Consider the following 14955-nt stretch of genomic DNA (forward strand, 5'->3'; position numbering starts at 1 on the left):
CTTCTGTACACTATTTTTTCTTTCTAAGTTGGGTCCTAATAAGGAAAATCTTACTTATTCTTTGACTCATTTCCTTGCCTTTTTATCTGCTCTAACTCCATTAACTGCATGTTAGACCATTCCAAACCAAATACATTACCGGTTTCTTATTCAAAACTCAAAGGATTGGGCATGGTGATATCTATTTGTCATTTCAGCTACTTAGAAGACATAGAAAGATCAAATGTTAGTAAGACCATGTCTCAACAAATGGGTTGAGCATGGCATCACACACGTAAATGTAAGCCCAAGTACATATGAATTATATGCAGAATGATCATACTCCAAGACTGGCTCAAAGAAAAGATATGAAAAGTAGATAAGACAGGAAATTGATATAACTGTAGCTTGTCTTGGCCCTTAGTTCAAACCCTTAGATCACAAAGAAAAAAAAACCTGTAAAACCCCAAATTACAGCCATTTACCAAATAGGAATCCAAACTATTTAGTGTATGTCTCAAGAATAACTGATACAGCAGTAGAAACTCTGTTTGTAAGCCAGCTTTCTTCTCTTCTTCTAGCTTAATTGAATCAAGCTCTCCAAACTCATGTACCTCTTGCAAGCCTTTCCTTTTATCTTGTTGTTATTATTGCATTATTTTGTACACCACAAATAAACATCATTAATGATCACATGTAAAATTGCTATGCTATTAGCAATTTTAGACCCTTCTGTGTTATGAAGGTATTCTTGTCCACAAACTCAAGCCAGTTGTTAATCTTCAGTTTACATTATTTACATTCTTCTGTGTCATATTAGTTATCTGGATTCACTCATCTCTCCATTTTTATTTAAAATGCATTCAAATTAATTCCATTTTTATTTAAAATGTGTTCAAATTAATTGTGCTTTGCACAAAATATAATCTTAAACATCTGTGGAACATGCTCCCTCATACTTCTTATATTTTTTGGTTTTCCAGTTGATTAGGAACCATCTAGAAATTTTGAAGCTCAGAGAAAATTAGCTCTAGATTTCATGAAATCTGTCTGGGAAATCAGGGGACAAAGTCTGGCCTACAGTCCAGCTTTACAAGAAACCAGTTTGATGTATGTTTTCAAACTAATAAGATCTGCTATTTCCTTTGATTGGACCTTCTTGGCTTGCTGGAATCCAAAATATCCGTCTAGTTATGAGGCAATGACTATTGTTTTCATAATCAATGATCAAATGCCATCTAAAATAATGTGTCTTCTCTTTACCCACATAGTTGACATACATTCCTTTAAGTAGTACCTACCGCATGACAAATATTAACTGTCCATAGATGAAGCAGATGGGACCCTTAGGGAACTAAGATTCCACAGACAAATAGACCTGGCCCCTCATGAAAGACTCATACAATTTGAATAAAAAGACCAGAAAATTGGAGATAATTTCATTAAGTAGTAAGATATTTTCAATTATCGCTCTATTATTTTAGCATTGTATTTTTCAGACATAGTTTTTCCTCCTTTGCCTATGAACTCCAGGAAACTAAGTATGAATTTTACTACATGTAGCTTTTGACTCAGGTGTGGAGGTATGTGTGAGCTATAACACACAAATATAAACCAGGGCTCTTGATATAGGTAGCTAGTGGAAACTTGGCCTTATTGCCTCTTTTCTATACAATCTGACTTAACTTCTCTAATATTTAGCATGCATCTATACAGCCGCCAAAATATATCTTCTATGCATGTTTATCTAAGGATTAAATGTCATTGTACATATTCAGCTCCTAGTAAAAGCTGGATGAATGGATGCACAGAGTAAGCAATTAATGAATAGGTTTGAATCAAATTAATACATTTTCCATTTTATTTCTTATCCAAAAATTCATAAAAACAATGAGTATAGAAGTACATAGGCATATATACATATGCAAATATATTTAATTTGTTAGAAAATTCCACAGGGTGGGGAAGGTTTAGCCAGTTAACTAAACAGTACAACCTTCTTTAGCAAAATCTAGTAAGGCTTGCCTCCTGGTTTTTGAAAATTATTTTTAATGTTGACAAATTAAGATTCATCACATTAAATAACTTAAAACATGTAAGTAAGTGGAAAAAGTTATATATGCAAAGGGAAATGAAGTAGCAAAGATAAAGATTTGCAGAAATCCACATCACAAGAATGAAGAGTTCTCAGGGTTGTTTTCCTACATTTGACTTAAGTGCTGTAATTTCTTAATTCACACCATAGAAAACAGCTAAAATTGATCATATGTTTCCACATCAGCTAACATGGAATGACATAATTTACAAACAGATGATCTAAATTTTAGCCTGACTCCATGTGCATAGTTTATGTGATTTTTGACAGAGTCATGCAAATCACCATACTCTCTAGTTTCCTACAGATAAAATACCGTGTATGACAATGTTGCATAAATTATCTTTGCTGAAAATTAATTCTTTCTATTTAAATAATATATGAAAACCTTATAAAAATAAGAGTATTATGAATTAATGTGAATTATTACTAAGAATTACCTAATTTGAATCATTTGTAAATTTTCTGAATAGTAGAAGCATGTGTTGGTGCTAGAGGGTATGTAATTATGATGACTTAGTCTATTTTTTGTTGTTATGTCTAAGTACTGTAAACTATGTAATTTATTAACAATAAAAGTTATCCAGCTCCTGGCTTGGGAGACTGGAAGGTCCAACACTGTATCTAAGAACTGTTCATCGTCCTGTGAGGAATTCCTACTCTGCAATGCCATGGAAAAGGGGGTCACATGAGGAAACAAAGGGAAGTTTGCAAACTGGAGACTTTTTTTCTTCATATATAGCTGCTAAGCTTATGGCCTCATGTCTAAATACTATTAAGGAAAGACTTTGGAGAGGAAGATTCCAATAAATTAAATTTAGGGGGCCATTCAATCCCATGGCACTTGGGCTTTCTGGAGTTCGGTATTCTCGACATTTGGGGAGAGAACTATCCTTTGTGTTACAGGATTTTTGAGCAGACTGAATGTCCATTAGAATACCAGTAATCATTCCTTCTAAGTCGTTATACTCAAAAATGCTTCAAGACATTGCAGAATGTGCCCAGCAGGGCATACTCTCTCTGTTGGTAACTGCTGATCTCCACAGTTAACTGACAATTCTTTATTTGTCCCCAATGGACTTGACCTATAAGTGATTAAAAGAAATTGAAATGCTGTTCACCCCATAAATCAAAGATGCACACATTTTCTGATATATGCAGATGTATCATCCACATGCCTAATTTCCTTTTTAGATTGTATCAGAGGTTTCAGCAAAAGGCACAGTCATCATTTTGTTGGCTGTATCAGAATGTAATAACATTTATCACTAAATCAGTGAACTCTTTAGAGACAAAATGTCTAAAATGATTTAATATGATCTCTCCCTCTCTTTTTTTTTACAAAAATACAAGATCTACAAGAAAAATATTAGAGTTTAGCTGTATGATAAATCATACCTCCTAGTTTTCCTAGGGTCATTCTTGTCTAAAAACAAGCTAAAGTAATTTACCCTCAGGACTTGTGTTATTTTTCCACCTATCACTTTGCTGATCTTACTTAATAATAATAAATTCCAGTCCTATAATCACTTAAAGAAATGTAAGTTATACTCAAAAGGATAAAATTTTTAATAATGTCAGTATGTTTGTTTATTTTGAACATCTATTGCTCTGTAGCTTATTTAGGAAAAAATGATCAAAAAACATTGTTTCTTAATGATGATGTTTCCAAGCTATGTATACATTCCTAAAAAGAAAGATGTATCATGTATATTAGCTTAAAATGCTATCTCCCATGGCAGCTTCCAGGTTTATTCTCCCAGCTGCCATGTCTCCCCAAACCTTCATATTCACATATCAAATTTCTTGATTTTCTTTTGTATTTGAATATTAATAGACCTGTCAAAATGAACTAATCTTCCCTATTTTAGCAATTACTAATTCCCTCCTTCTAGTTAAATCCATCAATCTTTAAAGTGTACTAAAAATTTTTCACATGTACACAAAATCCACCTACTTCTTAGAATCCAGTGCTAATACATTGGTCCAGTCTAGTATGCCATCATATCTATAGTCTCATGGCCAGTATTCTATAGGCTTTCACAACAGGAGGTCAAGATGTCAGAACATAGCATTCTACTCTGGGAGCTGTTTCCTGTATCAATTAGAGTGAAGTATTTACATTGGCCAGCAAGATTCAATGAAATCCTCCTATGTCCCTTTTTCCCTCTTCTCCACCCTTTATTTTACCTGCTGTCACACACTACTCCACTTGCTCACCTTACTGCAGCTTGTTGACTAGACATAAACCTATGTTTTTGTATGTCCTCTGGTGTGTATTTTATACCGCCAAGTATAGCCCATGTTTTGGCATGCATTCTTCTCTGTCTCTCATATCTTCTTCGTCCCGTGCCTATATCTCAGTATTCAAGACACCGGAATAAGTGATGCAGTAGTAATGCATTAGTAAAGAAAGAATTGTATGCTCCCATGGGAATTTAATTCCAGAGGGCCAAACCTCCTAATATCACTTGCTCCCGAGTTGTTTCTTTTAAAGTTATGGCATTGTGAAAGGCCTGAGAATGTTCTTGTTTAAGAATTTGAATAATTTCTTAAGGGTGCATTTTATAAGAATACAGAAAGGCTTTTTTAGCATTAATCTGATTGAACATATTTTCTTGAATTACTCATATCATTTTTAAACAAAAGAGGACAGGTTTCAAGCCCAAGACCCTCACGGTAATCTTCAGAAGTTTCAACATGAAACTTATGCTTAGAAATAAGAATCAATCAGCAGTAAACATATGTGTGTATGAATGTGAGATGCCCTTTAATTAGAGAGATGAACCTTTCATCCTTCATTGGCTAATGGAATAGGTATCATAAGAAAAACGAAATTTTTGGGGGGTGGGGGGATGGCTCATGGGGCTTGAAATCTGGGCTTGGGGGCTTTCCCTTAGCACTTCAGCTCAAGGTTTACCGCCTTACCCTTAAATCACAGTCCCACTTCCCCTTTTCTAGAGGTTAATTGGAGATAAAGTCTTTAGGACTTTAGAGCCTGGCTTTGAACTGCGATCCTCAGATCTCAGCCCCTTGAGTAGCTAGGATCACAAGTGTGAGCCACAGTCCCCTCTAGAAAAGCAATATTTAAGTCCTAAAAGATAGGCACGATGATGGCAAACACATTTGGGACACAATCTTGGATGAGAGAGGCATGTTAATATAATGATGTAAAGAATTGAAAATAAAAGCAATAATAAAAAGAACTCATAATAGTTGTTTTTTATGATTTATTGGCCCTTATGGAACTCTAGCATTGTGCTAAGTGGTTAAACTCTTATTTAAAATTCTCTAACATAGGATGGAGGCTACAAATATGAAGAAACTTTCTTAGACCTTAGTGAAATAAGTGGATATAAGTGACTTCCTCAAAGGTCAGAGATGTGAACTAGATCTTGTGTAATTCCATATACCACTTGATCCAAATATTCAAATGTTCAAAATGAAGAGCTTGCTTTAATGACAAATGCAATATGCAAATGAATATTTCTGCAGATCCCGAGTAACAGTTTAAAGATTCTGGTTTACGCATGTATGAATTTCTCCTTTTTTTTCTTATAGGAAATGGAAATAACCTAGGAAAATGGAGTAAAAAAGAATTAAGCCTTATAAACAATCTTTGAGAGAAACAAAACTAGAAAAACCAAAGGCAGAGGTTCAATGAGAGTTCAATGAAAATGGGAAAGATTGAATTGGATTGATATTCATAGTTCAGGAAAATATTAGAAAGCAGAACTGTAATTTATTTTAAATATAACACATCTGTTTTGATGAAGTAATAATGGACAAGGGCTGAATAACTTACTGTGTTTCACAGAAAATGTTAACAGGAGAAGTAAAGATAGAGACAGCAAAGAAAGATTACAGGGAATACCAGGTATTCTTCAGGTATTACAGAAACTAGCCCTCACCTGTAGATGTAACCTCAGCAAGACTTCCATCTCAATCTACAGACTGCAAATGATGGCATAGGCTTTAGTGTTCCAGCTATACAATAAACCAAAGGCAGGATGATGAGATTTGGAAGCCCACACTGACAAAAACACAAAACCCTACCTGAAAAATGACTACAACCAAAAACATCTTAGGAACATGGCCAAGTGGCCCAGCATATGTCTAGTAATCAGGAAAAGCTTATTTCAAAATCCTTGTGTTACCACCTCCCTCAAATACAGCTTGAATTAATACAACCAATGACACCAAATTTTTATGATAATCTAGCTTTGGTTTTACCAAGCATTCCTACAGTCCTACTCATAAATTTAAACGTTGACTCATGGATATGCAATGCCTTCATGGTAGATTTGTTTAGATTTCTAGTTGTCTTCTAATACGTTCTTCACATTGTGGAGTGATACTACACTAAAATACATATATTAACTTTCATCAACTAGCTTACTTGGCTGAGGAGTGGCTCCCCCGATGAAGAAATGGGTTCTGTTTGTTTTCAGCCACAGTTATGCTTTCCTGCTTTGAAATCTCTTATAAGATAACATGTTTTCTATTACATTTGTTGGCTTTAAATACAACTATCCACTATGGCTCAATCAAAGACACGAATATCATTCCTCACAGTGGAATCAATTTGTGACTGTGACAGATGATGCTTTTCAAATTTAGCTGCAATTCAGCAGTGATCCTTTGATGTCTAGAATAATTGGCATAAACAGGACTTCTCTGCTTTAAACTATATTCTTTTTTCAATTCAGTTCTTGATTACAGGAATACTCCAGGGAGTGCCAGTTTCTTGCAGTTTTTGGTTTGCTAGCTGCTTTGTGCCATAAAGAACAATTGGCTGTCCTGTAAAAACTTGTTTTCATAATGGAAGGGTTACTCATTTTTGTATTGGAAAAACATTATTCCTCCTTGAAAGTTAATTATATAATGCTTAATATATGTGTGTGTTTTAATTGACAAGTATTTTTGTTCCAAGCAAACCTATATTATATTTTGCTTTTTACTATTTTTCATTATTTCCTGAATACTGGATAATCAAGCTAAATCTTAATTTATGTGGTATTTATACACAATGGAATTCTATGCTGTCATCAGAAAGAACAACATCATCCCATTTGTAAGGAAATGGAAAGACATGGAAAAAATCATACAAAGAAACATAGGCTCAATGATTTCCCTCATTTGTAACAATTAGTACAAACTTTGGACTCTCCTAGAAGAGGATTACAATAGTTCAAAACCTAGATACATAAGGCCATATCGGATGAGGCTAAATAAAAGGACCTCCAGGATATGGAAACAAGAGCCATATAATGTGTGATTGTTGTTCTATGTTATTTCTCATCTCTTTTGTTGTCCCTTGGTTATTCTCATATTGCTACAGTATCTTACCTTGCAATCTGGTATATTGTATATACGTTTATTTGTTTATTTGAAATAAGATAGGGAAGGGGGGAAAACAAGATGAAGGGTGAGGGTGGAGGGAGGGAAATGGGGACAAAAACATGAGAAGGGGTATCAATGTGTGTGAAGTAATGCTCCTTCTATCTAGAGAATATAACAGTAACTCTTCTATTAATTACAATAAAATATTTTTAAAAAAAGATTTTTAGGAAAAAAGACATTTCTGAGAAATATCTAAGCTTGAAAAACCTACAAACTTAAAAAAAAGCAAGAGAAGGAAAAAAACAGAAAAGGATGAATCAAGCCTTGCTCCCCAAATGTGTGCACACAGCTCTCAACCAAGCCACAGAGATCCAGAATGACACCTCAACAGCTGAAGAAGCCTCCCTGTGCGTCTGATTAGACGCGGGACAAAACTGTCCATGTTTTTTTTTCTAAAACAAAACAAGGGCAATGAAGACAATCTTATTATTAATAAAACTTACTATTTTTTAGTAATCATTTTTAAACATAAAATAATACTTTTCTGGAGTTCTTTTCAAATGAATTTGTTATGGTTGGCAGTGACATGTTTGTTATTTTTAATGACCCCACTTGGCAAGATGGAAAAAAATGTTAACTTTGTATTAATCCCTATTTTCTTTTTAGATTACATGGAGAAAATGTAGAATTGGAACAGCTATGGAGAAAATATTAAGGAGGCTAGGTGTGGTGACACATACATATTTCCCAGCATTCTGTAGACTGAGGCAGGAAGATTGAAATTTAAAGGTCAATTTAGGCCTGTTTGGTGTACAAAGCAAGACCCGGACTCAAAAATAAATAAGATGAGATCTGGCATATTCAGGATGGTATGGTCGTAGACAATGACTTTTTTTTGTGTGGGGGGGGGTGTCATGGGGATTGAACTGGGCCTGGGTGCTGTCCCTGAGCTCTTGAGCTCCACCCTACCCTTGAGTCAAGCCACACTTCCTGTTTTCTAGAGGTTAATTGGAGATAAGAGTCCTGGGTCCTTTTGTGCCCAGGCTGGCTTTGAACCTTGATCCTCAGATCTCAGACTCCTGAGTAGCTAGGATTACTCCTGAGTAGCTAGGTGGCGTGAGCCACCGTGCCTGGCAGCGTATAATGAGTGAATGTTGTTCTTAATATACTGTGTTATTTCCCATCTCTTTTGTTGTCCTTTGGTTATTCTCATATTGTTACAGTATCTTACCTTGTAATCTGGTATATTGTATATGCACTTATTTGTTTATTTGAAATAGGATAGGGAAGAGAGGAAACAAGATGAGGGGAGGGGTTGGGGGAGGAAAATGGGGACAAAAACATGAAAAGGGGCATCAATGTGTGTGAAGTAATGCACTTTCTATCTGTAATATAACTATAACCCCTCTATTAAGTACAATAAAAATATATGAAAAATAAATAAGAAAAAAGCAATGGGAACCTACATATATTTATGGATTCCCATTGCTTCAAATCTCAGGGCTGGTGAGATTGCTTGGGAATTTGTTTGTTTGTTTGTTTGTTTGTTTTAGAAAAAGTAAGAGCAGTATACATCAGAAAGAGTTAAGTGTCCCCTGGCATCAGACATTTTCTTTAGGAAACAAATACCACCCCCTATTTTCAATCAATGCTCCCCAAAACTGGATTACAAAGACCATTGACTGCTGGAATATGTATTACAGCATCATCTGTCAGAGAAGTATAATATTCCCGTCATAATTTATTTCCTTCCTTAATCAGACTCCATTTTATAGTGCGGATTTATTCTTATTATTCTTCAAAATTGAATTTGGGTTTTAATAGTATTTCTAGATTTTTGTGCAGTATCTTTAGTGAAAAGATTTCATATCAAATGAATTTTTGCTAGTGAGAGCATTACTTTGTAATAGGCAAGTCATTTATTATTCCTGCATTACTTCAGGTTCTGAGAAGGTGATAACATGGAATACTGCCCTGCAGGAGTTGACTCAATCTGAAAGTTGCATCAAAATGGGTGTCTTGTGTGACTTATAATGTATTTGATGTTCTGTTATTTTCTTTCCCATTTCTCACTTCCAGTGAAATCAGATGAGTTACAGACAATCAAGAAAGAATTAACCCAGATCAAAACTAAAATTGACTCCTTGCTAGGGCGCCTGGAGAAGATTGAGAAGCAGCAGAAGGCGGAGGCAGGTAAGTGAGCAGACTATGTGCAAACAGGTTGGAATGGAACCAACGTAAGACCAGTCAATTAGAGGACTCAGACACAGGAAGTCATTGACTGTTGTAAGAGTGTAATAAAGATGCATAAATAAAGCCTGAAAACAAAGACTTACAAAGACAAAATATGATTGCTTTTAGAAAACATAAACCAATTTTTCTGAGATTTACATCCAAAAAGTTTATTGATGAAAGAAATCAATATTTACAGAAACATAACTGGAAGTTTATATCTCAATAGACAATAAAACTAATTAATGCTGTAAGGCTAAAGGATTGTTATCATTTCATTAAATTAGCTGCAACAAAATTTAACAGGCTTCAAAACTCATTCTCACAAAGTCCAACTTCTATCTTTACTGACATCCTGTAAAACTATAAAACCCAGTTTCAGGGATCTCCACAGCCCACATCTAACCATCCAGGGGCTAAGGTATTTGACTGAATCTTTTACAATCCAATGTCTCTCCCATTTGAGTTATGAGCCCTCATCATAGCTACATTCTAATACAGTTCTAATATTTTCGTCATGTAGCTTCAGGTATGTTTAAAATCCTAGACTATAAGAATTGGGGCACACTTACAGATAGTCTATAGTTGTAAAACTATGTTTTACAGGCATTAGATGCTTCACAGAATTCTTGAAGATGAAAGAGGAGTTAAGATATATTATTGGGAAATAAATTTAGGACTCTTCCATGCCCAGTCCTTACTTCCACCAAGATGCCTCCCCGTTCAATGTGTTTTGCAGATTAAGATTCCACAGAACACTTAGTTTGCTGAAAAAGTTTTTTTAATTAAATGAGCAAGAAAAATGTTGAAAGTCATTAAAAATCCATTCTCCACATCTTCCAGATGAGTAAGAAAGACTTGGAGGGAGGTGTAAAGTTAATTATTCTATAGTGTGATTCTCAAATCCATACCTTAAGACCAAATCTAACATTTTCTTAATTCATAAGCTCAGTGTCAAGTTTTCTTCAGGGCTTGGTCTCAGGACTTTCCTCAAGAATAACCCAGTTACCTCGGGAATACCTAACTGATCAGAACTGGTTAGGAACCAGGGCTTTGGGATATAATGAAGAAGACTCTACTTGTTAACATTCCATACTTGGGTTAGGACTTAATAGAGCTTGCCTTCTGTGGTGATACCGAGCTCAAGAAGAATATGAGGAAGTGATTACAGAGTGCACAAGGGAAGTAAACTCTAGTTGAAATTTTCACCAACCACCTAATCTCAGTTTGGGTATTGTAAATAGAGTGAGAAATGAATAAGTATCATACGTAAATTATATCGTACAGTAGTCAGCATACAGTCAAAGACCTAATAAACTATGAGGATGTTGTCTCAACATACCTACATTTAAGTAAATTAAAATTAATATTTCCTACTATAACTTGAGCAACTATAATTTAAAATTTTGAATTCTGACTGTCAAAATATTGTGAAATTCAAATTTTTCTGAATACTAATATGGTGTTCAAAAGAGTTATAGATTTTGGGGGGCCAGGAGTGTGGCCTCGTGGTAGAGTGGTTGCCTAGCATGCACGAAGATGCAAGTTAGATTCCTCAGTACCACCTACATAGAAAAAAGCTGGAAATGGTGCTGTGGCTCAAGTGGTAGAGCTCTAGCCTTGAGAAAGCCCAAGGACAGTGCTCAGGCCCTGTGTTCAAGCCCTGGGACTGGAAAATAAGTTATAGATTTGGCAGCACCACAGACATCCAAATTTTGTTAAGATTTTTCAATAATACAAATCTCTGTAAATATCCTGAAATTAAAAAGAAGGGAGGGAGAGTGGGAAGGAAGAGAAAGAGGGAAGGGAGGGAGGGAGGAAAGGAGGGAGGGAGAGAGGGAGAGAAGGAAAGAAAGACTGAAAAGAAAAAAGGAAGAGAAAAAAGGAAGAAAGTAAGAGAAAACTAAAATCATCTCTTCTTGTTCCAAGTATTTCCGATACGATATAATTTATTCATTTTCAGTGTGCTTTGTTCAAAACACAAACAAGGACCGGGTACTATGGCTCATCCCTGTAATCTCAAGAACATAAGAGGAGACATTGAGAAGGATCTTGTTTGTAGTTTCAAACCCAGCCCAGGCAAAATCTAAACTCTAATCCAACAATAAGCCTTTTACGATAGTGATATATGATCCCAGCCATAACTCTGTATGTTGAAGGATAGATGTTCAGGCCATGTGAAAATGAGGGGACCCTATCTAAAAAATATTCCATTAAAGGGAGCTGGAAACATGACTCAAATGTTGTTTGGCAGTTGTCAAGCAAGCAGAAGGCCCTGAGTTTAAACCCCTATATCACCAAAAATAAATAAAATGAAAAGCCAAGTACATAGGTGCCCAGAAATCATAGATTCTTGTTAATATTTGTTAACATAGATGAGTAGTAGATTAAATGGAATCATTTTATTAAAATTTCCATGAGAAATGTGAATATGTAAACATCCATACAATACACATTGCATTCCCTTCTCACTGAAGGCATTTAAATTATTTTAGAGAGTTTTTTATGCTGCCTATGGCCCAAAAGAGTTATCACAATTCAAATATACTATGATGTTGCCTGGATCAATATGTCCCTTAGAGGAATTTCTGTGAAATTCATTATTATGTAAAGCAAGCCTTATCGCAAAAGACTTTGATAACCAATTTGCACTTCAGTTTAAAGGATTATAGGGAACTCATTTAAATATAAATCACCTCAAAGAGGAAACTGTGATCCTCATTCAGTGTATTATACCTTCCAGTTTTTTGCAAGGAATCAAACCTTCCACCAGTCTTTTTAAAAGATCCTCTGTAAAAGGAACACTGAAATTCAAACAATCCTCTTATTTTCGCTCATATTTGAACTTCCCCAATCATTTTAATCATCTTAAAGCCACAAACTTTGTCTTTGTCCTTGATGTTTATGTCTTTCTTACTTTAACACAGTGGGATGAAAATGAATATGCTCATTTATAACTTTATACTGTTAGTCCTCTCTTCAGTGGAAGCTAAGATAATCATAGTCTATATTTTTCTATATTTTCTTTATGGAAAGAAGTCACATTTATATGGAAAAAGTTACCACTACACTAGGGGAAGTTCAATGAAATGCATTATAATTCATTAGAAACACTTAAAGTCTTATTAAATTTAAAGACGCACTTACATTAATGCTTAATTAGTTGAAAGCTCCTTATTTAGTAGCTAGCATTTACTCTTCATTATTTCCCTTTTATATTTTTCATTCCCAACTTACCATTAGCCTTCCACGAATACAATTTTCTAGCACAGAATCAGTGGCAAGAAGAAGAAGAGGACTAGGAACAAAAGGCGACAGAGGGGCTGGGAGTTTGGCCTAGTGGCAGAGTGCTTGCCTAGCATGCACAAAGACCCAGGTTCGATTCCTTAGTACCACATACACAGAAAAAAACTAGAAATGGTGCTGTGGCTCAAGTGGTAGTAGCACTAACCTTGAGAAATCCCAAGGACAGTGCTCAGGCCCAGAGCTCAAGCCCAGGACTGGCAAAAAAAAAAAAAAAAAAAAAGGCGACAGAACATGGACCAGGTCAGCGTCAGGCTTCGTAGTAGCTTTTACGTTTTTCTTTGAAGTAAATTCAGAGACAATCACGATGAAATAGAATTACATTACTTTTATTTATACTCAAATTGCTTCTGGTAGTGTGTGTGTGTGTGTGTGTGTGTGTTGTCCCATCTCTTCACATGAGATTGTCAATTTCATAACAAGATCAGATCTTTAGCTCCCTAACTCTACTCAACACCTCATCTTGCCCTATTCTGAGTACCACACCCGTAAGAGTTTCTAAGTCCCTTCCCCCCACACATAAACTACAAACTATAGAAATGGATTATTGCTTCCCATGTATAACAACACAACTTCTTTGGGCAAGAAATGACCATGCAGACCATGAAAAACAACAAATAGCAATGTTAATGTGTACTATTAGTAGTTGTATCTGAAAGCAGTTACATATAAATTGCCTTATATATAAGAAGTATAAATAGTTTATAGTATCATGTGAGATGACCAATATGCATGAAAGGCATAGGAAGGAAAATGAAGTTTCATAAGACAGACACAAGCACGCCATGGGTGATTATGTTTTGTTTTTGTTTTATTTTTTTCTGGAAAAAAAAGCAATTTCAAGCAACTTGTCTCTTGAAGTGTACAAAAAGCAACTGAACATTATTTACCTCAACTTTACTGTCAATATCTTGCCTAATACATGAGCAGCTGGTTTCATTTGGAAAAGGTCAGTGATAATATTGTGGTATTAGAGGAAGCATAAAAGATGACAAAAACTACAGCTGCATAAGATAAAGTAACTTGCTTCAAACAATATGCACTTTTAAAGGGTTAAACTTAAGTGCCAACGTGATATCAAATTATGGAACTCATTGTGAAAAGAATTTCAGTTTTTAAGACTTCTTCATTGTATTGATGGAATGAACTTTTCAGTTAACATCTTTATTCATCCAGTTCCCATCATCATTGTTTATGATATCTACTAGGGCCCTGTTCACATTTATTTTCGTATCTCTTTGGTAGATTCTCCTTACAACTTTGCTTTGCTTTCATGACTCACCTAATTTTTTTCAAAGTATTTTGCTTCAGTTTTCAAATGGAAAGATGAATTGCCCAAGAGGAAAGATTCATAGACATTGACCTGGGCTACCCAAAAGAATTGTCAATCAGATCCCCTACAGACATAAAATCCCTCTGAATAAACAAGATTGCTAGCCACTGTTTTAATGTTCCACTGCTATTATGACAAACGAGAATTGTAAGAAAAAAGAAACATTTAAAATAAAGCACATACTAAATAGGAAAAACTAAAGAGAATGAAAAACAAAAATGTCTGAGGAAACAATATTTAGTGGAGAATGAAAGTTAAAATGGAAAAGCCATAAAAAAATGGTTAGTATACTCGACAAGGTAAGAGAAGACATTGGATTCATGAAATAACAACACAACATCATAAAGTAGAGTATTCAGAGAGCCTATATAAGATTTTAGAAATTAACATGACAGCATGAATAAATAAAATACAGGATTGAAATCAACTCTGCTATTTTCTTCAAGTGGTAGAATAGTTGAATGTTACATCAGAGGATGGAAAAGAATTAAAAGGAGTTAGTAAGAAATTGGTCAAGGTGGTTGTCAAATTGTGATTTACCAAATGGCTTTTAAAAAAGCTGGTGTTCTATTTGCCACACACTTACGAAAAATTAGCAAGAAACACAAGCCTCATCTCTCTTGATGATAATCTATCAGATGAATGGCTAATGGGTTTTGAAGAAAACATT

At 34.9% G+C, this 14955-nt stretch overlaps 1 protein-coding gene across 6 annotated transcripts in view; it reads left to right on the forward strand.

Moving 5' to 3' along the window:
* The window catches only part of Ralyl (RALY RNA binding protein like), a 597512-nt gene that overhangs the window by 541361 nt on the left and 41196 nt on the right, over positions 1-14955 (forward strand). For all 6 annotated transcript variants that reach the window (XM_090339006.1, XM_090339002.1, XM_090339000.1 and 3 more), the window contains one exon: positions 9497-9610. In XM_090339006.1, coding sequence (XP_090195132.1) covers positions 9497-9610 — 114 coding nt within the window. The remainder of the gene's footprint in view (positions 1-9496; positions 9611-14955) is intronic.

The sequence above is a fragment of the Megascapheus bottae genome, chromosome 9 (assembly GCF_031878675.1).
Source record: "Megascapheus bottae isolate mThoBot1 chromosome 9, mThoBot2.hap1, whole genome shotgun sequence".
In the NCBI taxonomy this organism is placed as follows: Eukaryota; Metazoa; Chordata; class Mammalia; order Rodentia; family Geomyidae; genus Megascapheus; species Megascapheus bottae.